Raw genomic sequence first — 27,789 nt, forward strand, 5'->3', positions numbered from 1 at the left:
CCCAAAGGTATTAAATATTTTGTTTGCCTATCTTGCTTAATAAAGAGGGGTAGCATTTGACTTTGCATCTGTGCACAATAAAGGGTTCTATTTTTTTCTTAGACACTCTTGTGCTCTGTTTTTATAGTGGGAGAATGCACAGGGGCATCTTTGTTGGTGACAAAGTCTTTCAATACCATCTCTTCAGGACATCCTAACTACATTAATCTTCTGTATTGTTACAGGAAAAAAAAACACTTTCCCAATGGAATGAAGTACTGCTGGTATCTTTGCTTTATGCAGGACATAAAGATCCAGAATTGCTTTCAGATTGATCACAAACTTTTATGGGATGCCCCGAAGGAGCCTGGAGCCAGGTTTTGCCAGGGTTCCTCAATGTAGTGCATGTTGCACAAGAAGACATTAAATTGAAAATTTATGCTGCAGCGGTGATGGTGTTTAAAGTCTTCTAAACGTCATTACAGAAATGAAACTCTTTCTAAGTTCTTGTGCATTATTCAGTTCTTGAAATTTTTGGGTGATTTACAAATATGAAAATAATGAGTGCTGCCAAATGGCTTCAAGTATAAGCTGAATTACAGCACTGACCTCAGCCTCTATCCCTCTCACTTCAGTGGATGATTTAATGAAGATGTGGGCTCCTGACTTCAGTATATGACTTAATGAGGTGCGGATATAAATCAGAAATGCAAAGGGAGAAATCTGTATCAGAAATATCAGTTACCTACAGAATATTGAGGGTTGAGAATCAGATAGTAAGATAATCAAGCTCATACTACATACTTTACTGGAAATAGTTTCTTAAGAGTACTTAATTTTAACTGCTAAGGTTTCAAAATTATTCTTTAGGCATGAAAAGTTCAGTTAACTCTATAATTGTAGGATGATCTGTTTCCATGTCCTAATTTTTAGTTGGTTTGCCGGATTTTGAGTAAGACGACATTGTGGTTTAGGACTTTTTTTTTTCCGATTTCTGAGGGACTTGAATTACATTTCATAACGTTTCTTAGAACCAAATAGTTTTTTTACTGAATAGATTACATTTCACAGACAATGATTTCAGTGAAGGCAAAACAATTGAAAACATGAGGGTGTCTATCCTATATGAATTTGTGAGAAATAATATAATTGTCTGATATCCTCATCACCAAACAAATATAAACCTATTTTATTAAGGGAAAGAAGGGCCCCCATAATATTACACTTTCGTTATATTACACTTTATTATACTTTATTTACTTTCGTTAATCAGTTTTGTGTTAAATGACTAATTGTGAATCATTTTGTTCCAGCTGAATTTCAAGCTCTCTGTGGTAGTGGAATTGGATTTTCAGTAGAAGGAAGAGGTAAATAATTTTCACTACTTTGACATTTATGACTAAAAAGTCTGCTGAAACTATCAGTGGTTACATGTACTATTGAGACTATTCAAGTCACAACGTATTAAAATCATATCTGTAAGTAAGAAAGAGGTCAAACCGATTTTTCTCGAAGGGCAGGTATTATAGAAATAAATCAATAAATCATATCTTTTCAGCATGGAATAAACCTTTTATTTTTTCCTTTGCAGCCTACGCATACTAACGCAGCTACCTACTTGAACTACTTCAGACTAGTTATGCTGCGACCCACTATGCCTTCCTCTAAATCTTTTACCAGATCTCTTCGTACGCTATATAATCTCTTGTGACTCCCCTGTCTTTTTCACACCCGAAGAAGCCTCCACAGCCGAATTGTTGTGTTTCCTTTCTTCTCCTTTCAACATAGAATAAACCTTTACTTGTTCCTTATAGAAATTAGTCTTTGTCTTCACCTAAAATGTATCATAGCTAAGTTAGAGCTGTAATTGTAGCAGAGAAGAATGGATAAATGAGCAAGGGGTCCAATTTCTTCCAATACAAAATTCACACAACTAGGGACACAACATATGGATTCTACAGGCAGGGTGCCCCAGCAAAGAATTAAATCTAGCACACTAGAACTGTAAGACAGAAGTGTTACCTACTATGGCACACGCTACTCTGTGTTACAGAACTAAATACCTAATGGGTAAATGTTTATTATTTTCTAACAGCTTCAATTCATTCATTTTGCTTTTGGTAGATATTAACGAGTGTGCGCTGAACCCTGACATTTGCCCCAATGGAGTCTGTGAAAACCTTCGAGGCAGCTACCGGTGTATCTGTAACTCTGGCTATGAATCAGACGAAACAGGAAAGAACTGTGTCGGTAAGTAAAGCAGTATGTTTGATGCACAAAAAAAGACACTTTAAACCCACTCTAATTTCCTCTGTCTGTCAAGTCTATTTCTTCATTAGCTGCAGGAATGAGTAAAAGTTACGTTTGCCTCCTGGGCAGCTTTTATATAAAATCTGTTTCAAATAACAGTCATTAATCAGAAACAATTCCAGTTCCCACTTATTTGAAGAGTTACATTCAGATCTTCAAATATTTAATGGCAGCTCAGTACAGAATTCATTTGGAAGAAAACTAAACAAACATAAATATTTTTTTAGAATAATGGATAATAAGAAGAGCACAAGACATTTCAGCTGACCTCAGAAGTTTGCATCACAAGTGGTTTATAAATTTAGTCTACTTCACAGATATTTTCCTCTTTAATGCAGTGTACCTTAATATTATCATCTCTTTTTATTTTCTGAAATGTATTCTTTGCCTATGGTTATTTACTTTGTCCTTTCTTACTTTACTATATTTGTTTGAGGATGTCTGTCTGTTTTATTTGCAGCAGAGCTGTTTTGTTTCCAAATGAGGTTAGACGTGGACATTAAGTGCTTTTTGCATGTGGATTTTTATAGCTGGCTACTACATAGTTTTATGAGCTTAAAAAATCATGTGTAGTGTTGGCAAAAAGAAAAACGCCAAAATATTCCCGTTAACAATTGTCAAATGTTGTTTCTTCAAAAAGAGTCCAGACCTTTCCAATTCCTAATGGTCTATATAGACCATGCCTTCACCAGCTGCAGTGTGCATTGTATGAAATGTACAGTATATGTTAGAAATTAATTATAAAATATTTTTATTTTAGTTTACTTCATTATGTAGATGCCTTAGCACAGCACAATGCATTATACAGTATATATGACATATTGTCCATAAATGGCAAAGGACTAGGGAAAGAAATATATTGCTTTAAATGCATTTACAATGTAGATTTAAGGCTGACTGCCAAGGATACTGTACAGTATGTAGACTTATGGTAAGCAGTGGAAGAACTGAGTAGACAGAGACTTTTTGTTCTTGAAATGACACCATCCGTTATTATGTAGCAGAAGTCCTATGCGATGTTGGAAATATACTTTATTTGACCTTGTTTTGTGGCACGATTAAACAAATAATTGCGCTTAGGTCTTTTTTCTTCATTTACACAGGGCTTACTTGGATTTGCCAAGATGATATTTTAGGAATAGCTGAAAATACTGTGGGTAGGAGAAAATGACTGGGATGAATAATGATTAAATAGGAATTAATGGGTTATATTTCATGACATGTAATGAATGTGTGGTGTGTAATGTATTTTAAAGGTGAATATACACTTAAACTGATGCAGTTAAAAAGCCAAGATCTGTACGTAATTGAGAGAACGGGGCTGCTTAACATCAAAGCAGAGGCCAGGACATACTGTAGCTCGGAAACTCAAGAAACTCTCAAAAAACTCACATCACGTGTTCTCCTCACATCATATTATTCACGCAGCTATGTAAAATACACTTGTTGCTTCTCCAAAACATATTATTATCTACTGCCTACTGCATAAATGCTCTTCAACTTCTTTGCTATTTCTTTGTTTGTGACACTAGAGACACATACTGATCAAATTGGATAACGAAATAGCATATAAGAACTATACAAAACATTATAGACTTCATTTAATTAGATTTTAATTATAATATATTATTGTCATGATAAATACAGTACTCATGCTGTGCTCCACTGACAGATGAAATGGTAACAGACCATTATCTTTTTTGTGATGAAGGACTGCTGGGGAAAGAGGGCTTTGTACTTCTCTGTTTAATAACATTTTCACAATCTGTCTTTGAATTGATTCTTCACCTAAACATTTCACTGAAAGCAGGAAGGATGAGACTCAGGGTTTTCCACCTCATTGCTTGGCCCATGAACCAGTCCCGCTCATCAGCCACAACAGCTGGCTGAAGATGCTCAGATTGCCAAGAGAGAGACAGAAAAGGTTATTGTAGAGAAGGCAAAAAACAATTACAAGCCTTTTCTCTGTGGTACAGCAGTAAAAGAAGTTTAAAAGTCAGAATTACAGTATGCTCAATTTAATGGAATTCACTTGAAAGGACTGGATTTAATGGACAAAATCTGCCAAAGGGAAATCAGAAATGCTTGAAATTATTTCAAGCCAAAGTTTGGTAAAGCAGTAGCTAGTCTGGGCAAAAGGCTTGATTTATTCTTAAAAATAGGGCAAAATAAGAAGGAATAAAATTTTTAATGATTGATCATATACATTTATTGTAACATGGTGCTAAATTACATAACTGGATAGTGTAATGTTTAATGTAGTGCATCATGATTTGACACAGTAATCATGTGTGTAATATGACACAGTATTTTAGGCATTTACACAACAACAACTACAGGAAAGTAATGCACACAAAATGAGACAGATATGAATACAATTCTAGTAGAATGCAAACTGCGTAAAACACATCTTTTGTACAATATACCTTTAAATAGGTCTAAAAGACATGAATACTGTATTAATTGTGTCTTATAGGGGGTAGAGCAATTGTTAAAGAGTAGGTAAATTATGATGGGTGTTTTCTATACTTTAGCAAATAAAACAAATCAATTTAAACAATACACTAAATTGTGAAAAATATGTAATTTAAATTCTAAATGTGGAATTAATAAAACTAGGGAAAAGTAACAGTATTGTACATAATTTTAAAATTCAGTAATATTGATAATACCATATACTGTGAGTACCATAGCTTGTAATGGTCTATTGCTCACATTGCTTGTATTTCATATGTTTTAGAGATTTTTATACAGTATATTTATAACACATGACATAAAGACGTTGCACAGTATATTTATACTAAAAAAGGCACAGGAACATTTTCCATTGACTGTATTGATTTCAGTCATTAAAAAAATAAGTCACAAATCTAGTAACCAGATACACAGTATATATACTGTATATATAGTATATTTTGGGCTGAAAAACTGTCATTCTTGACTTAACAGACATTTGGCAAGAACAGACACCCCTTGCCCCATTATTAATCTGTTGAACAGAGAATGTACTGTAGTTAACAGGATCATGGAAAATGGAGAATAACAAACATTCTAAACGAATATTTAACTTTTTTTTCAATAATAAGATTACATTAAGTTGCCCTTTATTAAATAAGGAGCATGAGTAGTACTGAATAATTGTAGCATAAATGGCACTAAGATTCTAGAGGGGCTAGGTGGGCTTAAAAATATAATTTGTCATTGCATAATGGCATATGTAGGCAAATAAGGGATGTGTAATAGGTTTATTCCATGCTGAAAAAAAGAAGAAAGAGAACACAACGTTTCGGCCGTGGAGCCTTCTTCAGGTGTGTTTTAATGCCTTTTTGAAAATATTCAGTTAATTCAGTTCAATTCACTCATTTTGCTTTTGGTAGATATTAATGAGTGTGCGCTGAACCCTGACATTTGCCCCAATGGAGTCTGTGAAAACCTTCGAGGCAGCTACCGGTGTATCTGTAACTCTGGCTATGAATCAGACAAAACAGGAAAGAACTGTGTCGGTAACACACCTGAAGAAGGCTCCACGGCCGAAACATTGTGTTCTCTTTCTTCTTTTTTTCAGCATGGAATAAACCTATTACTTGTTCCTTTGCAGCCTACGCATGCTGACGCAGCTACCCACCTGAACTATATAAGGGATGTTATTCTTATACCCTTAACTAGCATATTTCAACTCTCACCAAGTGTGGGGAGCTGCACCACAAACTTGAAAATTGCCAATGATTCATTAGAATCATGACAGTGGAACACAGGTGGAGCCTAATTGGCTTGTTATGTGATTTGGAATGCAATTCATTACATCAGATCTCATTTACAACTGCTGTTACTAAGAGGTTTGTATCTTATCCGACCCATTTGTTTGGGTTTTCATTTGTAATTACTTTCAGAATGATTGAAAATGTGTTTTTCACTTGGAGGATTGTCTATTACAATGTGTAAATAAGGGTAAATTCAGATTTAATACCTACATTTAATCATTTAGATGTAAGGCTAAAACAATGCATTTTAATGCCTTTTTGAAAATATTCAGTTGTGTTCAATTTTGGTCATAAAACCATGAAATGATATTCTAGTATTAGTATTAGAAGATCAGGAAGAATAAATAGAATGAGTCTCGGTTTCAGGGGTACAGACAAGGAACTAAACCTTTCCAGTCTAGAACAAAGGACATTAAAGCAAGATCTGATACACTGAAAGTACTGTACAGTGAATGAAGTACTGTACTGTAATGAGCAAGGTACAGTATAGGAACAAGTAATAGGTTTATTCCATGCTGAAAAAAAGAAGAGAGAAAAAACAACGTTTCGGCCGTGGAGCCTTCTTCAGGTGTCTCACATAGCATGGAATAAACCTATTACTTGTTCCTTTGCAGCCTACGCATGCTGACGCAGCTACCCACCTGAAGGTACAGTATAGATTGGTCAACCTTAACAAGTTCATAAACAAGGAGGTGAGGTCACAATTGGAAACTACAAGTGAATTATTGTAGGACCGTGAAAAGGAAACGCTTATTTACATAAAGAATTGTGGGAATGTGAACAAGTTTTCCACCCGGGTGGCTGAATGCCAATGTCTGGACTCCCTTACGTAATGGCTGGATGAAACTGTAAATTCACCTTGCTGCTATCGAGAATCAAATGGCCTCGTCTAGTCTGCAATCTTGCAGTATGCAGTACTATCGAACTGGCTTTTGTTTTCCTTAAATGCTGACAATTAATTGGTTATTTATCATTTAAGTGCAGTTAAGATAAGCACAATAAAAATTATATAAAGGAGCAGTTTAGATGTATTTGATTTAATAGGCACAATCTACTTTTCAGACTTTTATTTCCAGCCAGCAGATTATGATCATTTTTGGAAATGATAACATTAAAACAGTACCCCGAAATAAATAGAAAACCAACAAGTTGCATGTGCCCAAATGTTTACACTTTTAGAAGGAATTATTAACTGACCCCTTTGAAAACAAAAGAAATGTGGAGTACTTCTCACTAGGCTTGCTGAGATCTTCTTTGTCAAATTGTTTGTTATCACATTAACATTTGAATATACACCTCTTTGTATCGCTTGTTTTTTTCAGATATTGATGAGTGTTCAGTCAACAGGCTACTCTGTGATAATGGACTCTGCCGAAACATGCCAGGCAGTTACAGCTGTACCTGCCCCAAGGGTTATGTTTTTAAACCAGACTCGGAGACGTGTGAAGGTAAGTGGAGCTCTGTTTGTCTTTACCATGTTAAGTGATCAGTCCAGTCTGTCGTAAGGTTTATCCAAATTGATGTGATTTCCAATCTGTGTAGTTGCACACTCTCCTTTTTCTACAGTTATTCTCGCATTGGAGAATTGAAAGAGTACAAGTGTATCTATATGTCAAGGAATCTTTGATCTCTGAGGAGTACTGATGAATAGGGAGTATATCTACAGTAGCATTTTTAAATAATCTCTTTTGCTATTTTCTACATGTTATTAGGTGTTTCATCGGCTTAATTAAATACTGTTACCTAGAATTAGTGACTGGCTATAAGCAGACACATGTTTATCCTTGAAACACGCAGAAATGTGTGACAATGCTGATTTGGTTAATTGTCCAATAAAGTTATATTTTAGATAATATGCTGATGAAGACACAAATAATGCAGAACATGAAACTTGTATCCACAAAATGACAAGCTTTATTGAAGATCCGTACAATCCCTGATTAACCTAAGTATAAAAAATAAGCAAATTGGTAACACTTGTAACAAAGTGTATGTACTTTTTATGTAATTACATTTGAAAAAATACATACAAATGCCACAATGTACTCTTCAGATTAACTCTTTTTTTCCTCATGAATTCATGAACAGCCACTTAATATAAAGTGTTAAGAGTCTGCCCATTAAGAATTCAAAACTAAACTCATCTGGGAGCAATGATTCAGAAAATTTGACAAAAAATGTCAATACAGAGAACACATTTTTTGAGCATTAAAATAAATGTATCAGTTATAACACCAACAATTTCACAAGATAATCGGTAAAATTACAGAATACTTTTGTTTCAATAGAACTTTTCTTGACCTAGGCAAATTCCCTCTGTCATCAACCCTATGGTTGGTCAACAGGGGGGCAGCTATGAAAGTCAGTGACAAGTTGTGTGTGTGACCACTGTTGGAAACACAATAAGCTCTATATCCAACACATGCTTTGCAACAGGGGTTGCAGATGCTTTCTTGCGAGATTCTGTCTCTTTCCTCTCACAGAGCCTAGTCAAGCAAGTATCTGTTTATTGGTCTCTTAGGCTTAGATGCTGTACATTGTTACAGCTCATCCCTCAAATGGTCAATGAGGCTCAAGTCTGGCAAGCAGGGCATCCAAGCATACTCACAGGAAAACGTTTATAACTTGAGCTCCTGAGGACATGTATTATTCTGTTGTAGAACTGGCAAGACAGATTGAGCCCGCAGGAAAGGTACTGAGGTCCCAAGACTTGGTCAATACAGCGCTCCACTCTCAGATTGCCATCAATCACTACCCGTGGTATTCTGTAGTAACTAGACTCTTGTGCCAGGGCCATCACACATGGAGCTTCTTAATCGATCTGCTAGTTATACACAATGATTAGTGTATAGTTCTATATGTCTGCACCACACTTGGTAATGTTCTCCATGGCGGTATTGTACTGTATATGCACAATCTTGATTAATTGTCAGAGAGTCTACCGATGTAGATTCTTTTGTCCAGCCTCCATCATATCAATGGTATGAATGCATTGCTGTCTTGATGATTGGAGCATATTGGATCCTTTCTGTGTTTTTCCCCACCTAAACATCCAACAGGTAGTATTAAACTGTCTCATTATTGACGTGATTTAGTGCTTATGTAACAGTCACAATCACGCCATGTGTGTCACTGTTATTAATGATATATTTAATACTGATTTAAAGGATCAAAATCCTGAAAAAACATTTAATCAGTATCCAAAATACATATATAGTAAGATGTATACTTTTTCATACTGTAAATGTATGCTCTTGCAGTCAGTTTATATCATCAAAGCCTCCCAAGAGGATGATTGCAGATTTTTTAGTAAATATTTCACTGGCAAAAGCTGTCTCCTTATATTATATGCATGGTTATATTTTTTATTAAGAACTAGAAGTGTATATTTAATTTTTGATATTTGCATCTATCAGTCCTTAGTTCACTGATGTCTGACCAATTGCTCGTGATCTGGAACTTAAAATACATTTTTTTTTAATACAGCTGCATTTTGTCTTGAATATAGTGCATAAGCTAGGAGATGTATGATAGTTTCATCTACATTAAATAAATGATCATTTAATGTTTATTTCTAATTAACTTTTCAGTGCCGGTGCTGAAATGGTGTGAGCTTCATGTACCTTGCTTGCAAGACCTGACTCTAAAGGTTGCAGATGATCGATATACCATACTGAACTAATACACTTGTCCCCTACATTGTACTGTATGTGATCTGGTTTAATCTATTACTAGTGAAGAGAGCTTGTAAAAAGTACTTTGTACAGTACAGTTGGTTAGCTAGGGCATTAGAAGAACTTAAAAATATCTGTTTTTCATAGCCTTATTTTCATCTTCCGGTTGATTATTGACTTTCCATAGGCTTTATGAGCTAGATTTTGCTTTACTGAATTGGCAGCTTTGTTTTCTTATATTACATCAAGAGCTATTTTAATAGACTAAACTGGAAAATTAGAATATCAAAAGGCAAATTGAGTTGGTTTCCTTTTCAGAAATACAATCCGCTGTGTAGGATTTCATTTTAAAAGCAAGGGACCTGAAAGCTTTTTGTGAGTTAACCGATATTTTTCTTTTGTGTCTCAAGTATTGAAAAGGATTTCACAGCTTCAGAGAGGAGCCTTGTTTGTGTTCAAACATTATCTTTTTGGTTCCTGATTAAATGTCTCTTGGCTGCAGTTTGCAAACTACTTTAGAGAGTTGCAGAGCCAAAGTCAAGGAAAGGCCTTATAGCATTTCCAGTGACGTTATGACTTAAAATTAAAACCAGATGTCTTTTTGAAGGCTGCTTCCAGCAAAACACAGTGAGTTATTATCCCATCTGTAGGTTCCCATACATTTCATAACCTGTACAAGTGGTATGTTTTTTTTCCAGTGACGATAGTTGAAGAGATGCCTCAGACAACCTTAAATATATATCTAACAGTTCTCGATGACATTGATTTCAAACAACACGTTTACCTGGATTTACTGTGACTACCAATACATTCAATCTTAGAAATCTTTCTGTGCATGATAATACAAATATATTTTGTGCCCTACTTCTTTGCTGGATTTACCCTGTTACACTAGTTGAACAAAAGTATTTCCTCAGGTACATAAGGAAATAATTCTTATTGTTTCACTTTAGCAACATAGTGTAATTTAGTTCTTGTGCTATTATCCAGCTTGAGTTGCTAGCCCTCTCAGTATGATGTTGTTGCAAGTGGGTGTGTATAATGGTTGTATAATGGTCATGGAGAAATATTTATTTTACATTCAATAACATTTAGATTGAACCTGCCAGAAGGCAAGGGGCGGACACGCAATAGCATTTTCAGGATATCTGTGTTCCCATGAACTTTGCAGTTGCAAAGTGCCAGGTCAAGCACATGGTTTCAAGGTGGCTCATAGTATCTTCTCCAGTTATCCACCCATCGGTGGTCTGTTTCCTTGGCAAACTAAGGCTTGGAATGGCCTCATTACGATTGGCTGATACTATGAGACCAGCTTGGTCTATAAGGTATAGAGTCAAGTCACTGTTTTTTACCTCTCTCATCCTTTGGAGCCACTGCCAAGCCCTGTGAGTGAGTTTTCACTGTCCTACAGATCCAAGGCACCAGCATTTCAATCTACTTTACAGAAACTGGAACAGTACAGGTATTTCTGATCATGGAAGAAACTGGAGTGCGTTCAGTTAGACAGAGCTTGTACGTCTGGAATGCATTATCTAGTTCAGTGAAACAATTCTCAAGAATGCATCAGTTGTTAAAGAGCAGACTGTCAGATGTAAGGGCTTTTGTTGTAACAAGCATTACCTCCAAGTATTCTCTATGTGAACTGCCACATGTCTTGTGATTTGCTATGAGGTTAGAGGACAAGTGAGAGTAGAATTGAACGCAGAAACCTGGGCTCATCGACTCACTGTCTTTGTAATTAACCTACAAACGGTAGTTTGTGATGTTTTGCAAATTTAGAAAAAGGAGCAAATATTTATTTGCATTTGTTCATGATTTCATTAGCCTGCTATCTCATTGTGCAGGGACACAACAAATCCATGTGTACTGCATGGTCAGTATACCACCACCATTATTCATCTTGAAACAATATAGTGTTATTTTTTGTCATTGTCTTGCCTTAGTGTGTTAGTAGAGTGGTTGTTTGAAGTCTTCTTTTGCACAGAATACAAGACTTGTAACTGTCTTTTCATGAGAACCTAACGTATAAACATTTAAATCTAGGTCATCTCTTTTTCTGACACATACTGTACATTCAGCTGAGGGGAAACGTCCTGCAAATAGTACAAGACCTGCCAAGGCTCAGTCAGCAGCAATTGCCTGTCTAGCCACAGTACGCAGTCTGCAGATGAGATAATAGAAGATACAGGTGTTTTTAAAGGGCATGTGACAGCATTTTGTTTCTGATTGTTGTATTTTGATAGTAATTGTAAAGTTTGAGCTATAGTGCCTGTGTAGTGGTTTATTAATAAATCCTAATAAATTTATTAGATAAAGGAAGCTGTTCACTGTGTTTTTTTCCAGTCTAAATCCAAGTGTTTTCAACGTGAAAGCAACTGAATTACTTTTATGTGGGCTCCTTATGTTTGATACTGTAGCACAGAATCTGGCCTTTTTAAGATGTGCTTTTACCCACACAGATGTCTGTTTCAACTTTAATCAAAACAGAGCTGCCGTTTAATATATACACCCGTACCTCTTTTTACGAATGTTCTTTTTATGAATAATTTCTAAACCTCTGCCAAATGTAAAGAGTGAAGAGGGAGGCATCATGCAACTCATTTCATAGTGCGTATACCCAGCACATTCCACTGATTACTACGGGTGAAAGCTAGCAAAGAGCCTACAGCGTGGCATGAGAGTCGTGTGATACAGTTCACAGTGTTCTGTGTTGTTCACTATTGTGTGTGCTCTTACTTTTTGTGTCAGAAAATGTGTGGTTTAGACTTTATCATGGACCCTAAAGATGTTAAAAAATGAAAATTGTGAGTTTTGTGTGTAATTACACAAAAAGCAAATGAAGTGGTTACTATATAGTACAGGTAAGCAGTGTTTTTTGTTATTGCTAAAAACACAAGCCACAGTATGAATGTTAGTTATTATTGTTTATTATGTCATTTTTGGTGAAAAACGTTCGGGGTCCAAAACAGATTGTAATTTTTCCCCATAAGAAATAGTGGAAGTAGGTTTTTCTTTTTATGAATTTTCGCTGTACAAAAGGGTTTCTGAGAATGCATTATATTTGTACAATGAGGTACAGTACAGGTGTATTTCTGCTCATTCATGTGAAATAATTCCATTTTGAAAATATTTTGGATATACAGCAAGAAATGTATAAATTGAGTATGACGTACATTTGCAACCTTTGGTAAAGCTAAACACATCAGTTGTACTCCTCATAAACCACTGTCCCTCTCAGCTAAGCTGACAATACGTATAGACCTTGCTCTTTTATGTTTGATTTTTTCAACTGTGAGGTGAAATTAGTTTATCGGTTTGTTAAATAGACATCTTTTTTTGCTCTCAGAACACTCAGATGGGTTAATGATTTCTCTTTTATCATAATATATGCTATATATAAAATTACTTATACCTACATTTTATAGCACCTTGAAAAGTATAAAATATACTTTTGAAGTTGTGTATTTAATCGTGGCATTTTATAGATGGAGGGATAAACACAAAGCCATTTTAGTTATTGATAGCTTGGGCTAGTAATATTTTTATAGAGGTGCATGGTTAATTAAAATCACAAACTTCTGTTTTTCAAAGTCATGACACAGCCAGTTTGAAAATCAATATTTTATGTTCTCAGAAGTTTAATGACACTAACAGAGAACTCACAACCGGATGTTTGTTTTCAAGGATTACTGCCAAAAGGTGGAATACGCTGAAGTGTTTATAGAGACATCTGTTTGATGTTAGTGGCTTAACTATGCACTTGCATGTGGGTTGACTAAAGCGATGACACAGTAGTGAGGCAGACACAATCCTCAGAGTCAGTTCGTTTTGGTGATAAGTTTTCTTTGCGTATACATTAGTCATTATATGGAAAAATTACTCAACTGCAAAACCACACTTTTTTTTAGAATTATGCACAAAGTGGAGACTGCAGGGGATTTATCGCAGCATTGAAACACTATGTGAAGGCAACAGTTTTCATCTGAGTTTTATTACTTGTTTTTAAGTCACCTTTAGAAACATGAGGGGGAAGCACTTGTCTCATTCTTCTAAGACTACAGTGCTTATACAGTACCAATGGGACTGGAAATTAATCAATCTTTGCATCATGGTTCAATTCTTGACCCTACCCGTCTTATATCCTTTTTGCTGCTGCTTTTTTCCAAAACTCAAAGCAAAATTTGTCATCATTTTTTGACTTGGCGTAAACCCAGTTCTCAGGGGAATAGTACGTTGTGAACACTAGGTGAATAAATCAAAAGATGTGAGGATGTACTATTTGATTAGCCAGTATTTTCATTCACCCTTTTTAAATCTCGGGGTCACACAGATATTCTATATTTTCTGTACAGTGTATATATATATTTTTGGTACAGAGCTTCTATATCTGGCCTTTGTGATTCACAAGGGCAGGCTACAGCAGTAGATACAGTACTTCCATTTGTGACTGCCTTGTTGTGTCTTAGTGTCACCTTGCACATTTGTTGAGACTGTTATAGTCTATAAGGACAGGTTATAGAAGAAACTAGACACCCATTCATTTTTATCAAAATTAATCAAAATAATTTTCTAATTCTGGTTTGAAAACAAGGTACTGTAGTGTAAGAAGTAACAAGAATAACTTGTTTTAAGGTTTAATAATTTGCATTGGGCACATAAAATTCTAATCTCTTTTTCCTTCTGTGTGCTAAACTAAATTCAGGAACTTTCAGGAAACAATGAACAAAGAACTCAAATAAAAGTAATAATTCTTTGAAATGGTTTCCAGTTGTGGCTGTGACAAAAGACCTTCTTGTTTCATGGTTTCAGATATCAATGAATGTGAAAGCAGCCCCTGCGCTAATGGAATCTGCAGAAACAATGCAGGGTCTTTTGTTTGTGAATGTTCTGCTGGCAGCAAACTGGATTCCACAAGACTGATCTGCGTGGGTAAGTAAGAATACGAGTGGTATTCATCAAAGTCTGTGAACATGTGGATGTTCACAGTGGATTGTGTTGTTGTTGGCTGTTGTTCTCTAGCTTGGAATTGCCTGTCATTCTTTTTTACACCCACCAAGTTTAGAAACACTTATCAGTTAAGCTCTACTAGTTTAGTAGTGATAGGACTGAATAATCCATGTCAGTCTGAAACACTGCCCTCAGTTTTTCTTTCCCACTTGGGACTGTAAAGTGCTTCTATTGATAGTGCTAAGAGAGCAACAGGATTCTTTTAAGCGGTTCGTGTTGGTGTTATTTTTTTTAGTTTAAAATATAAGCACACATGAATAATAACAGTGATATTTAAAATGAAGACATTTCCGCTCATTTCATACAGCTCTGTGGGTTTTCCTCAAGTCTGTAAGGAGAACTTGCTTGTTTTGCTATTTCCCTTTTCCATGGTTTTCTAACAACAGACAGCTTAAAAGGAACGTGCTGGCTCAATATCCAGGACGGACGTTGTGAGGTGAACATCAACGGAGCAACACTGAAATCTGAGTGCTGTGCTACTCTGGGAGCAGCGTGGGGCAGCCCCTGTGAACGATGTGAGATAGGTACTGTTGTCTTATACGCTTACAGACGTCAAAGGAAGAGAACTAGAGTGTATAGTATAGTAGGCTCAGCTAGTTTGTTACTTAGTGAAAGGAGTTTAAAATACTTTGGCTTTGTTCAAAGAAATGGTCAACTCTTCAACTGTTTCGTTTTGGCATTTTCATCTAGTACATCTATGTTTAAACTGACTGATTAGCTCACTTTATAACCCCAGCAGAATGTGGAAAGATTTTCAACTTTACTGTGGCATGGTGCCACCTTTTCTGCTGTGCCACAGTGTGTCTGAACAGCTTCATGACTTACAGTATGTCCGCAAAGTCTGCTGCTGTGCCTTTGTTTGGTGTAAATGTGATCTGCAGATGGCCCATAAAATGGTATTTCCAATAAAACCAAATCCAATTAAAACATAATCAGCGACTGTGACTTTGTGCCATGTTTTTAAATGTTAACTTAATTTTAACAAGGCCAAAGTTTTTCTTTGCTGACACTGTACCCTCTATTGAATTCATTAAGGAAACAGTGACCTGACATTTCCTTTAGTTTTCTCTTCGGATCTATTTTGTTTCTAATTTGGTTATATTTGAATGATCCAGAAATGTTTGGAGCGTCTAATTCTTGTGCCCCTGTTTCTTACTTTTTTAACTTACATAAAGTGCCTGGAAATATTTACTTATGAAGGGTGCTATGTAAGTGCAGTTTATTTTACCTAACCTTGTATTAAATAAAATGTTTTGGAATAACTATATGAAGACCTAAAGACTGCACGGAAAGTTTGAAGTTTAAGGAAGAAACAGGAATAATTTGATCTTCTAAACCTTAAGTATGACATTGCATGAAAAAGTCTGAAAAAATCCACAGGTTTGACAAGGGAAAAAACATTTACAATTGCTAAAACAAGAAACTTAGTAATGCTGTTATATTACTGTAGTTGCTTTTTGTTTTTCACGGTTCCTTGTGAACTTATTCCAGATGCTTTTTTCTTTTGCTGTTTCTTGATGGTACGTATGCCTATTTGCGAACTTAATGCTAAATATTTGAAAAGTTGCTATGCATTTGACATTCAATTGGATCTCACTTAGCGCATGAAAAGAATCATGTTTGGAAAGCTGTGGATCATAAGATGAAATCCATCCTTTTGAGAACAATCCTAAATCAGCCACAAGACTTCATTTACTGTTTTGTGTGGCCTGATGCACTGCCCGGTATTATAAACTGCTGACCGCTGTCACTTGAAAAGTCTATGATCTTGTCATCTTATGATTGGAACTGCCTGATGGCAAGGCACTCTCACACTGCTTTGCTTATAATCCTGTGGTCTTGGAAATTCTTGCCATAATGTCTTAGCCAGCTGTGGTGAATAATAATAATCCAAGCCACAGGATCATTAACCATTTAACAATAGCAGTTCATAAATACACATTGCTTGGGCCTCTTGTCAGAATACTCTTTCTATAGGTGATGGGTTTGAAGTCACACATTTAAACCAAATAAATGTAAGAATTGTAAGTGTAAACACTCTTTAGAAATACTGTATGATTATTTATAACACCACCAAAACAAAAAAGTATCCAACCTATTATTTTTAGTTCCGTAAATGCTGATACAGCTGTGTAACATTTTTATAAACTTATTATTTTCACAGATACGGCGTGCTCACGAGGGTTTGCGAGATCAAAGGGTATCGTCTGTGAAGGTAATCTAATGTTTATTGTGTGGCAAATGTTTTGAAATTTTTACCTAAGGGAGAGCATCAGTCACATGGGAAGCACTGCGCAAGGCAGGGTACACCCTGGGTGAGACATCAGTCCATCACAGGGCACACACAGAAATAAACACACATACCCACAAAGAAACCAATTAACCTACCAGAATGTCTTTGGGAATGTGGTAGAAAACTGATGCATCTGGGGGAAACCCACATGAACAAGAAGAGAACCTTAAAACTCCATGCAGAGATCAGCCCAATAATTGAACCTAGGGTACCAACACTGTGAGACAGCAATGCTAACCACTGCCCTATCGTATACTGTATTATACAGTTCTTTGCCTGACAAACACCTGGCAACACCTCTGTTCTGTCAGCTTGTTAATGTTGGGCTTCAGGGACGGAATAGATGAGGACTTTAGGATTTTAGGAAGGTCAATATCTGACAGTTGTGTTCTATATATTGCCTTGTAAATGCTCATTGTGGGAAAACATTGTTCACAAATTTAGGAACTGTCGAACCCATGGTTGTTGTGAATGTTTTGCAAAGATTTGGGACATACAGTAAGTATGCTTGTTATGCTGTACACCTCAAAGTCCTGCAACAGCATGTCAAGGGCATTTTCTATGCTGTGTATTTGTCTGAAACCAGATTTGAAGGGTTCGAAGAGGTTATTTGCAATAGAATGGTTGTTTAATTGAATTGCATCAGCATGCTCTTTTTTGCAAGAAAAGGTGGATTGGATATAGGGCAGATGTTGCTTAGGTTGTCCAGAGCCAAAATGTTTTTTTTAGGCATAGGGATGACTGCAGCCATTTTCAAGGTCATTGGTACTGTATCACTCCAGTGCTCAAGGACTCTTGGATTCTTTTTATCCACAAAACTGTTACAGCCCTCAATCACATTTTTTACGACAGCTAACTTGATGCTGTCGATTTGCAAAGATTTACCGCACAATGTGTGGTGATATATAATGCAATGTAACACTACTAGTTGATCAGCATCTTGTTCATTTTAGTTGTACAAGTGCCATCAGCCTGTTTACAGTTATTTTTGGTACTCCTTCGTGGTTCAGCCTGCTAGCAGTTTTCTTGGCAAGAAATGTTGTTCCTTTGTGTCCGTAAGGCAGCAAAAAATCCACTTGTTGTGGTTTTATGCCTTGTAGATAAGCAGTTTTTCAGTTGGCACTGTTCATAAATATACTGTAGCATGCTTACACTGTCTACCAAATTAGGACTTTCTGAAATGAAAATAGGCACTACTTTCTGTGCATATTCTTTCTCAATGATCTGCTCATTGATATCTTTAGAGGGGTCAAGAATAAAGTTTGCAATCAAGACATAAATAAGTAGCTTCCCAGTCATTTTGCTGACAACATAGCTGTGCAAAACAACTGACTGTATCCTGTGTTTAACTTTCTGGAAAAAAGATGAGCTTAGCTCATTCATTAATTGTGACACCATCCTCTCTTCTTCTTCATATTTATTATATTGCTCTATATTTTGTGTCGTATAAGACAGTTTAATATTGTCATCTTTTAAAACAGCCAAATGTCTTAACAGATCAAACACGTAGCAGTCTGTACTCAATGAGAAAATAGTCTACTTAGAACTGTCTGTGTTCAGTCAACATTCATTTTAGTGTGTAACCTTTTTATTATACCAGGATCATTAACTTTTGATGTTTTTCCAGTTGTTAAAACATTCCAGTCACTAGTCCAATAGCAAGGTTAATAATCTTTAATTTTATTCCACATTTGTATAAAGAGGTGGTTGAACACTCACCACTGCATTCTGCATTCATATTGATAAATCTACTGTATAGAGGCCTGCATCTCTCAGACTGACATCTAGTGGCCAGATATTATCACTGCATAATACTGTTCTGCATTACCTTGAATCAGCGCAATGGATATTGCTTGCAATTAATAGAATGTGTGTGGTCCTGATTAAATATCTTTTGTAGAATCTTTCATAGATTGTGGAGCTGCTTGGCCACAAATAGCCCCTAAGCCATGACATTGAGACCCCTGCCTTTAAGTCTATTTTACTGTGATACAGTGTAATGTGAATACTGTGTGAATGAATTTTACTAAGTTTTATCACAGTTACACAATAGTACACAAGTGACTTAGAAAAGTTTGTGTAAACCCATTTGATATGCTAAAACTTTTTGATAGTTAATAGGTAAAAAGTTACCTATTTGAGAGCAGCACTTAACTCAAAACTGGATCTTGTATTCATATGCTAATATGCTGTTAATTCTAATATACTGTACAGTACAATAGTAAAAATAATTACATTTACAATTTAGTTTATGGTCAGGATTATAATTTCCAATCAATCTACAAATAACAACAGTGGTTATTTTGTAACATTTATTAGCCATTTATAAATATGTTTAATGTGTACAATGTTTATAAATGTCATCTGAAATCCCTATAACAAAGTGTTCCCTATAGCAAACTCTTTCTTTTAAAATACATTTATTTTATAAAAACATCTAAAAGTGTTCAATTTGACTCCAAGAGCCCAATTTTCTCCGCAGTCCTCTAAAGACACTTAAAATCTTTTTTAGTGTTATATTTCAAAATGTAACAATGCAAACCAAAATTTAAAAAAATATATTGCATGTATGAAGGACATTTTGACCGGTTGCTAATGTATTACCTAGTGGAAGAGTCCACTATTCGTCGTGAATGGAAAATCTTAGTACCTTTTAATCCTTTTGGAAAAGTTTGGTTTTGAAAAACTGAATTCAGTTCTTTTCTGGTCCTCTGTAACCATTTCCTCTTCAGAAGTGTGAGAAAGAATATTGATAGAAGATGAGTTTCTGACAACAGAGAACTCATGGTGGCTGAATATGTGTGGTCTTAAAAATAATGTTGTTATCCACTGTGCTTTCTGGGGTGCTTTTAACTATAATTTGTATTGTAATTGGAAGTAGAATAATTGTAGAATATTTTTTTTTAAATAACTAAAATGTCTTTTACAGTATCTTTCATATTAAAGGTAGAGGCTCAAAGTTGTAGGAAAAATTTGAATGATGTGATGATGAAGGATTAAGTTTTTTCTTGGCATCTTTGTGTATGCAGATGTGAACGAGTGTGAAGTTTTTCCAGGAGTTTGCCCCAATGGACGCTGTATAAACACTAAAGGCTCCTTCAAGTGTGAGTGCCCTGAAGGGCTCACATTAGACGGAACAGGTCGTTTGTGTGTTGGTAAGTGCCATCATCATTATTACACTAGTCAGAAGAATGAATATTTCTTTGTTTGCTTCACTTACAGGTGTTTGCAATAAAACACCCAAGGAATTTGTGATTTATTGAGCTGTGCTTGCAAAACAAAGTCCCTTACATTATACAGTTTTTTGGCTGTGTTATTCTTTTTTACTGTTAAATTAACTACTTCATTAATTGCTTGTATCTGACCAGTCATGTACGAGTAATTCAGGCAGGAATGACCGGTGCATTAAAATAACAGGTTGTCTGTTTTCAAACGTGGACTGTTTAAATGTTTTTGCTTCTTTTGTAGATTGATTCAAATGTTCAGACACAACAGGAATGTCAAGATCTCTATAAAGCTGTATCCACTTTCTATCACCTACAGTAATGCATTACTGTGGGCTTTGAATAAACATCTTTATTTAATTTTTAAACTAAAATTTATAGCACTTTTAAATTAGCAGGCACAAAGCCTTCTTATGCATGTTCCAAAATTCTTTAATGCATCGTCTTTCTGCCAACTTAAGGGTAGCCACCAGGCATTAAAGAGTGTACAGTGTGCCTGTAGTTCATAAACTAACAGTCCATTTTTATTAAATTGTCAAACAGTTGTAATGATGATTACCTTACACAGAAAGGATTTGTTACTGTGATACTATAATTTCACAGCACATCATACAAAAGCTGAACTAATACATTGTCTTTACCACATCACACACAGTATTCATAAGTTAATAAAGGTAACACTTTAGTTCTGTTGGAGGATATACCAGGGGCTTCCCAGATCCTGACTAATACAATTCCTGGATTACTCCATTTTCTTTGTATTGTATACAAAACCTGTCTGATGGTAAACCTGGACTGTGAAACCAACCCCATAAGGCTTAATGGCCCCTACAGTACCTACACTAAAAATCATATCCAAATTGAATATACAGTAAATCTTGCAAGAGAGATGTTAAGTTTATTCAATTACATTCTGGCTATGATGCCTTTCCATCATTTCTAAAAGGTTTTAGATAAGAATGCTTAACATGTCCATATGTCACAGGTCGGGTGTGGTATGTTGTCTGATGAGTCCACACAAATGTCAGGCCATTGCACATGAACAAAAGGATGTTCACTGATTCAGTCACCTTCTAGATCAATATGCACTACACATCCACACAGCTGATCCAATAGGGCTTCTTATCCATTCAGATCCTCTGACACTGTGGGTCTGTGTATTTTGCTATTTGAGGAAGAGCACTATTCTGCATGTGAAAGATTAAGGCACTAGTCACATGAGGGATATTTACACACGCCAACAGCAGCTTCTTTATATTCAGCTAGGAATTAGAGTAATCCTTGGCCACCCGTGAGTTACATTCCTGAAGACCCTCATGGTAGGCACTGTAAAGTTGTGGAAGAATAGGAAAAGTGTGGCTAGGGGAACTGAAGTCACGATTCAACCTATTAAAAGCCCTCAAACATTTTTTCCCCTATAATTACGAACAACAATAACATCAGAGTAAAGAAAAGCACAATATATTTTAACTAGTAATGTATTTATGGATATTTTTTTAATGACTTTCTGATTTAATTCTTACCCTTATTGCTGTGATAACAACCATGTAGATCAGGTCACATGGCATGTTTGAGACCTTAAGTGACGTTGCTGTTGCAGTTCTTGCAGTTGCTCTGATAGCTTGCTCACTTTTCTTTATTGTATGAACTGTAGATTCATTTACACTAAACAACCGAGCATCAGCACTATTACTTCGTCCTTCACGCAAATCATCAAGCACTAACAGTATTTTAAAAAAAAAATCATTTCAGCTCTTGATTGATTAGTGACATTGAAGTCTTTGGCCTTTCTCATACACTTAGGCTCCATTTTTAATTTATTAATTTATGTTTTATTATTTAACTAATGACTGTCACTTTTGTGTGTAACTAACACATATTTGCACAATCAAATATGAAATTGCACATGTCTACTCGCAAAGGAGGCTGAGAAGGAACTCTCCTCCTCTTGTGAAGAGAACTCTGGTACCAGTATGCATCACAATTCACAGATATTTCTCGAACTTGAGAATACTCCAAATTTGGGGGTTACGTGAAGTAAAATGGTATACAGAAATTCTGTGTGATTATTCAAAGCCGTACAAGGTAAATGCACATGCAGTGTAGCAGATACATGTAGGATGCTCTTTGAAAACTGCTGACACACCTGAAAGAGGTTTGTTCTAGAAGCTGTGGAATAACCAGATTACCTTCTTCTCAGATGTGCGGCTGGAGCACTGCTACCTGACGTGGGATGAGGATGAATGCACTCTGCCCATTCCGAGGAAGTTCCGCATGGATGTGTGCTGCTGCTCCATTGGCGCAGCCTGGGGCTCAGAGTGTGAAGCTTGTCCCCAGCCAGGGAGCAGAGAGTTTGAGGCTCTGTGTCCCAGAGGCCCAGGCTTTGCCAACAGAGGGGACATTCTCACTGGGAGGCCCTTCTACAAAGGTGAGACAGGGGCTGATTTCAATCACTTGTCTCGTATTAGAAATGATTTATTCAAGTCTGAGATGATGATTGTAAAAGGAATAGGAACGTTACTTCACTCTCCTAGAAATCTGTAACAAGAAGTGCTGTGGTACAGTATGGATGGGTTATATACAGTATAGGTAAAAAGTATTTTCTTTTGGAGCTGTTCTAAAAAAACCTGTATTAGAATTAGAAGTTAATAGGAATTTCCCGTTCTTTTTGCGCCATTGTATTTCATTTGTTGAATTTTGAAAAATGCCAATTAAGCTGGAGATAGAACAGGAATGGAAAACAAATATATGTTCCCAAATCAGATATGGCTTTACCTAATAGGCTATTTCTTGATAGTGTAAAATTAATTTAGTTGTATCTACTGTATTGAGATTGTCCCATTTGGCAGAAGAGCACTTTAACAAATCAAGTATATCAATTTAGATAGTAAGAAAGTCCTGTATTATCATAAAATAAATATTTAGAACAGAATAAAACCAGGGGTTGCACCATAAATTGTTTTTTCCTGTTTTTTCAAACTCACTTGCTGCATTTTTTGTAGGATCAAGAGATATCTGTAGTTAATAGTTTTGATGCGATTAATTGTCCATTCATGCTCTTCAGTCCACAGTTCTTTGTCTTCATATATTACAGCATTATACTGTAGATCACGTTTGTCCCAGTTTTCACTTTCCTTATGCTATAAGTATTTGAACATGCATGTTCTATTATTATTGAGATGTTTTGATGATTCTCCCTACTTAAGAATATTAAAAAAATGTTTATCTTTCAAGTGGCTATTGATTTTTTTCCAGATATCATTGAATGCAAAGTGTTTCCCAACATTTGCACCAATGGCAAATGTCAAAACACTATTGGCAGCTTCAGGTGTCGGTGTGACAGTGGATTTGCATTGGATACAGAGGGAAGAAATTGCACGGGTGAGGTGATGTACTAACATAAAGACAGAGTGAGCATACAGTAGTCTGTTTTTGCATGTAGAAGTTATTTATGCTGCTGAAAACATAAAAAGAAGCCTTTATGCAACATACTGTATATATGTGTACTTTGAAGAAACCATTCAAGAAATTAGTAGTAAAAAATTCATTAACTCATCTTGTGTCTGAATTCCCCCAACTTTAAAGGGGCTCACGTGTCCATTGGATACTATTCATACATTCTTACTTCTATGCCTTACGTTTGTAACGTTTTTTTGCTCTGGATTGACAGATGTTACCAGTCTGTGAGTAAGGATTTACTGAAATTACTAAAACAGCGATAATATTCCTCTCTGTCTAGACATTGATGAATGCCATATCTCCCCTGACCTGTGTGGAAGTGGTACGTGTGTCAACACTCCAGGCAGTTTTGAGTGCGAGTGCTTTGAAGGATATGAAAGTGGTTTCATGATGATGAAGAACTGTATGGGTAAGAGGTCCCTGTTTTGTACACTGATTCTTCTGCTTGTCGAATAAGAGAGTTAAGTGTTAACTGCAAGGGAGCAGAAAAACAGCCAGTAGTTCAAATGACAATAACTGCAATAAACAGTACATGGTGCATTTTGAAATAATCGATATGTTTTCAACATAATGTTAAATAAAAATGTGGCAAATACCATAAAAAGTGAGAAATTAGAGTGTTGGCCTCTCCTCTGTGGGTTACAAGTACTGTAACTTGTTTTACTAGGTTTAGTGCTGTCATTTTTCTGCTAGTTTAAGTTTAGCTGTCTTTGCTGAAACAAAAAAAGTGTCTGTTCCACTTCTATGAGGTGCTTGTGTGTAATGTAATGTGCTGCATTAGAAAGCTGTGCTCTACATATTTGTCACTGTTTGCTGGTAGATATTGATGAATGTGAGCGGAACCCGATGCTGTGTAGAGGAGGTTCCTGTGAAAACACTGAAGGCAGCTACAGGTGCATCTGCCCTCCTGGCCATCAGCTGTCTCCCGGTGGAGATGCATGTATTGGTGAGTGCAAGCACCAATTCAGACCTTCCAAATGTTTTTTTTTACTTCACTTGGAGAAAAACCTATAAAAAGTTAAAAAGGGAATCGTGGAAGACATGAAAGCAAATAAAGCAAACTACTTGTCAGAAATATTATCAGAAGGAAAAAAAAATGACTGAGGCCAGGTGGACAGAGCAGCCCAGACAAAGAATAAGGAAGAAACTTAAGAATTGTTCACACTACCAGGATTTATTCTTAGAATTTATAATTGTGCTATAAGTGTAATGAGACATACTGTACTCTTGAGTCTTGCATCCCCAGTATAGCACTCTATCATTATTATGTTTGCTTCTTTTGACAAGGATATAGATAGAAACTCTCTCCTGATCCAGAGGGAAGACACTGCTTTGGAAGTAGAAACCCATTCAATGAGAACTCTCTCCAGAAGCCATCAACATTGAGAATGAGAAGTTAATCTTCCCAGCTTTTCAGTGCTTACAACACTTCTGCTAAACCATTCATAACCTTATTTACCAGTATTTAACTGGTATTTAAATAATACTTATTTACCAACAGTCTTAAAATGAAATTGTTTTTCTCCTGAAATAAAGGATGTTCACAAGCTGGTCTTAGAGTCATTCATTCTCTTTATGTTTTTTTTTTTTTAAAAGAGGTTTCGAACCCTTTCTTCTTGGCTTCTTTAGCTACTTCTGCTCTTCAGTTTGTTGTCTGACAGTTCTGGTTGTGAGTGATGTTTATGCTCTTTAGATATCAACGAATGTGACCTCAGTGACAGCCTCTGCAGGAATGGGAAGTGTGTGAACGTGATTGGTACATACCAGTGCTCCTGCAACTCTGGGTACCAGGCTACTCCTGACAGGCAGGGTTGTGTTGGTAAGGTTTCCTTTGGGCATGCTCATCAATTCTGATCTTAAATATTTTACCATTGGTCATGTTTTGTATTGCTGTAATACCAGATGTTATCAAAGTCCAGTGACACATATAACAAGGCTAATCAGACTAAGAAGTTTGTTTCAGTTTGTTACTGAGTTAATGGTGTCTTTATCTGAACTGAAAATGTTGTGGAAATATTTGAATTTGTGATTCTAGAGTTGTCTTTCCTGGCCCTATGAGGCCAACTCTTGCATTCCAAATCACTAGAGAAGCTATCACTGTACTTTTTATACTGTACAATTTTGGAGCTATTGATGTGAAGCATTGAGACAAACACATTCTGTGTATTATGAATGGCATGTACAGTAACTGAACTAATATGATATGGAAAAGTTGTACATAAAAAAGTCATTGATATGATTTGAAGAGTAGCCATGTGCTAAACATATTAATAATACAGAATAAGAAATTCTCTCTTTAACAGTAAATCGTGAACATGCATCTTACATGCAGGAATGTGTAACTTAGAGTAATTGTTCTGTATTTATTCTCCTGTAGATTTCAAATTTAACCCCTCTGCTTAGAATGCTTATCCAATGTAATTTGTACTGTATTTGGAATGTCACAATGAGTTAGAAAAAAAAATTGGAAAGGTATTGTACCTTTAAATTGAGCTGTTTTCCTCGTGGTTTTTAGATATTGACGAGTGTACAATTGAAAATGGAGGATGTGACACCCACTGCACCAATTCAGAGGGCAGCTATGAGTGTGCTTGCAGTGATGGCTATTCCTTGATGCCTGACCATAGGAGCTGCACAGGTATGTACACAGCCAGCAATGAGCTGCAATGTGAAGGCCTGGTGAGGGGGAGATGACTTTTCCTACCAAGGAAATAACTGCTCAACATCTGTTGTTTTTTATCGTTTCTCCCCACTGCAGATGTCGATGAATGTGAAGATAACCCTGACATATGTGATGGAGGACAGTGCACTAACATTCCCGGAGAGTACCGCTGCCTTTGTTATGATGGATTTATGACGTCTATGGATATGAAGATCTGTGTTGGTATGTAACCATGCTGTGATAGCATTTTGCCATCATGTCAAATGAACCAAACTTTGAAAAACTCTAAAAGCAAATTTTACCCCAAGAGGGGGACTCCGTTTGACAGCTTACAAGAAACACAGAAGCCAGGAGAAAAAAAACAAAACCAATACTTGCAAACTTCCACCAGCTGAGAAGGCAGGGTTGTGCCAAATAATTCAGAGGTCTGTGGGGCTTCACTTGCGGCCGAGAGACATGCCAATTCCTCCTGCTATGTGTCTAAGGAGCCGGATCTGAACTGTGATCCCAAGGGTATACTGTTAGAAAATAAGTTTACAATTCAGCCAAGTCCTCCTGATGGCATAGGCATATGGAAATACTTCGAGGAAACCACACTTCATAACTGATTTTAATGAAATGGAATTCTTCTGTGAGGTAATTTAGTAAGTACTATAATGAAAACTGACAGGAGATACAGACAGACATCATAGGAGGGTGAACTGAGAGATTGGTTTATAACGAGTGCAGTATTATTGAGGTCATTTATTCAAGTGAAATGTTCCCTTCATTAAGAGTCAGAACAGGCAGAACTCTGAAGATTTTTTTATTGATAAACACAGTTTTACAGAATCAGAAAGATCGTATTAACTAAAGCACATGCTCAACTGTTCTTTTATTACTAATTTATTGTACCACATACTAAATATTATATGATGTGTTTTATGTGAGCATATACTGTATTTATGAAGTGCCAGCCTTTTATTACTGAATAGATAGACATTGTGTGTTTTGACCTTGTTTTTCATGGCAGACGTAAATGAATGTGATCTGAATCCAAACATTTGCATGTTTGGGGAATGTGAAAACACCAAAGGATCCTTTATCTGCCACTGTCAGATGGGTTACTCAGTAAAGAAAGGAACTACAGGCTGCACAGGTAAAAACAGTCATCTTCCTGTCTTCCATATGTGGAGCACGTTATAAAAAAGATCTATAATTAACCGTTTTAGCTTTTAAAGTACTGAACGGGCTCATGAGTATTATGGCAGCAATGACAAAGACTAAATCCGGGTACTCCCCAGGATTTGCAAGGGTTACATTCTGCACAACTTAACGTAAATCATCATTTGCATAAGTTAGAGGGCAGTCTTATTATTTGGTACATTTTCACTCACATCTGTTAGCATTATCTTTATTACATTACTGTAATAATATAAAA

The 27,789-nt window shown here is 36.1% G+C and overlaps 1 protein-coding gene across 2 annotated transcripts in view; it reads left to right on the plus strand.

Annotated features, from left to right (window-relative positions):
• The window catches only part of fbn2 (fibrillin 2), a 115,196-nt gene that overhangs the window by 46,054 nt on the left and 41,353 nt on the right, over nt 1-27,789 (plus strand). The window contains exons 17-31 of one of the 2 annotated variants that reach the window (XM_088629828.1): nt 1,293-1,346; nt 2,104-2,229; nt 7,373-7,498; nt 14,534-14,653; nt 15,118-15,255; nt 16,896-16,946; nt 20,054-20,179; nt 22,449-22,676; nt 23,504-23,629; nt 23,988-24,116; nt 24,528-24,653; nt 25,401-25,526; nt 26,223-26,345; nt 26,466-26,591; nt 27,382-27,507. In XM_088629828.1, coding sequence (XP_088485954.1) covers nt 1,293-1,346; nt 2,104-2,229; nt 7,373-7,498; nt 14,534-14,653; nt 15,118-15,255; nt 16,896-16,946; nt 20,054-20,179; nt 22,449-22,676; nt 23,504-23,629; nt 23,988-24,116; nt 24,528-24,653; nt 25,401-25,526; nt 26,223-26,345; nt 26,466-26,591; nt 27,382-27,507 — 1,851 coding nt within the window. Of the gene's footprint in view, nt 1-1,292; nt 1,347-2,103; nt 2,230-5,666; nt 5,793-7,372; nt 7,499-14,533; nt 14,654-15,117; nt 15,256-16,895; nt 16,947-20,053; nt 20,180-22,448; nt 22,677-23,503; nt 23,630-23,987; nt 24,117-24,527; nt 24,654-25,400; nt 25,527-26,222; nt 26,346-26,465; nt 26,592-27,381; nt 27,508-27,789 lie in introns of both variants that reach the window. The other variant, XM_088629829.1, reaches the window with a different exon arrangement.

This window comes from Lepisosteus platostomus, chromosome 4 (assembly GCF_059453375.1).
Source record: "Lepisosteus platostomus isolate fLepPlt1 chromosome 4, fLepPlt1.hap1, whole genome shotgun sequence".
Lineage (NCBI taxonomy): Eukaryota > Metazoa > Chordata > Actinopteri > Semionotiformes > Lepisosteidae > Lepisosteus > Lepisosteus platostomus.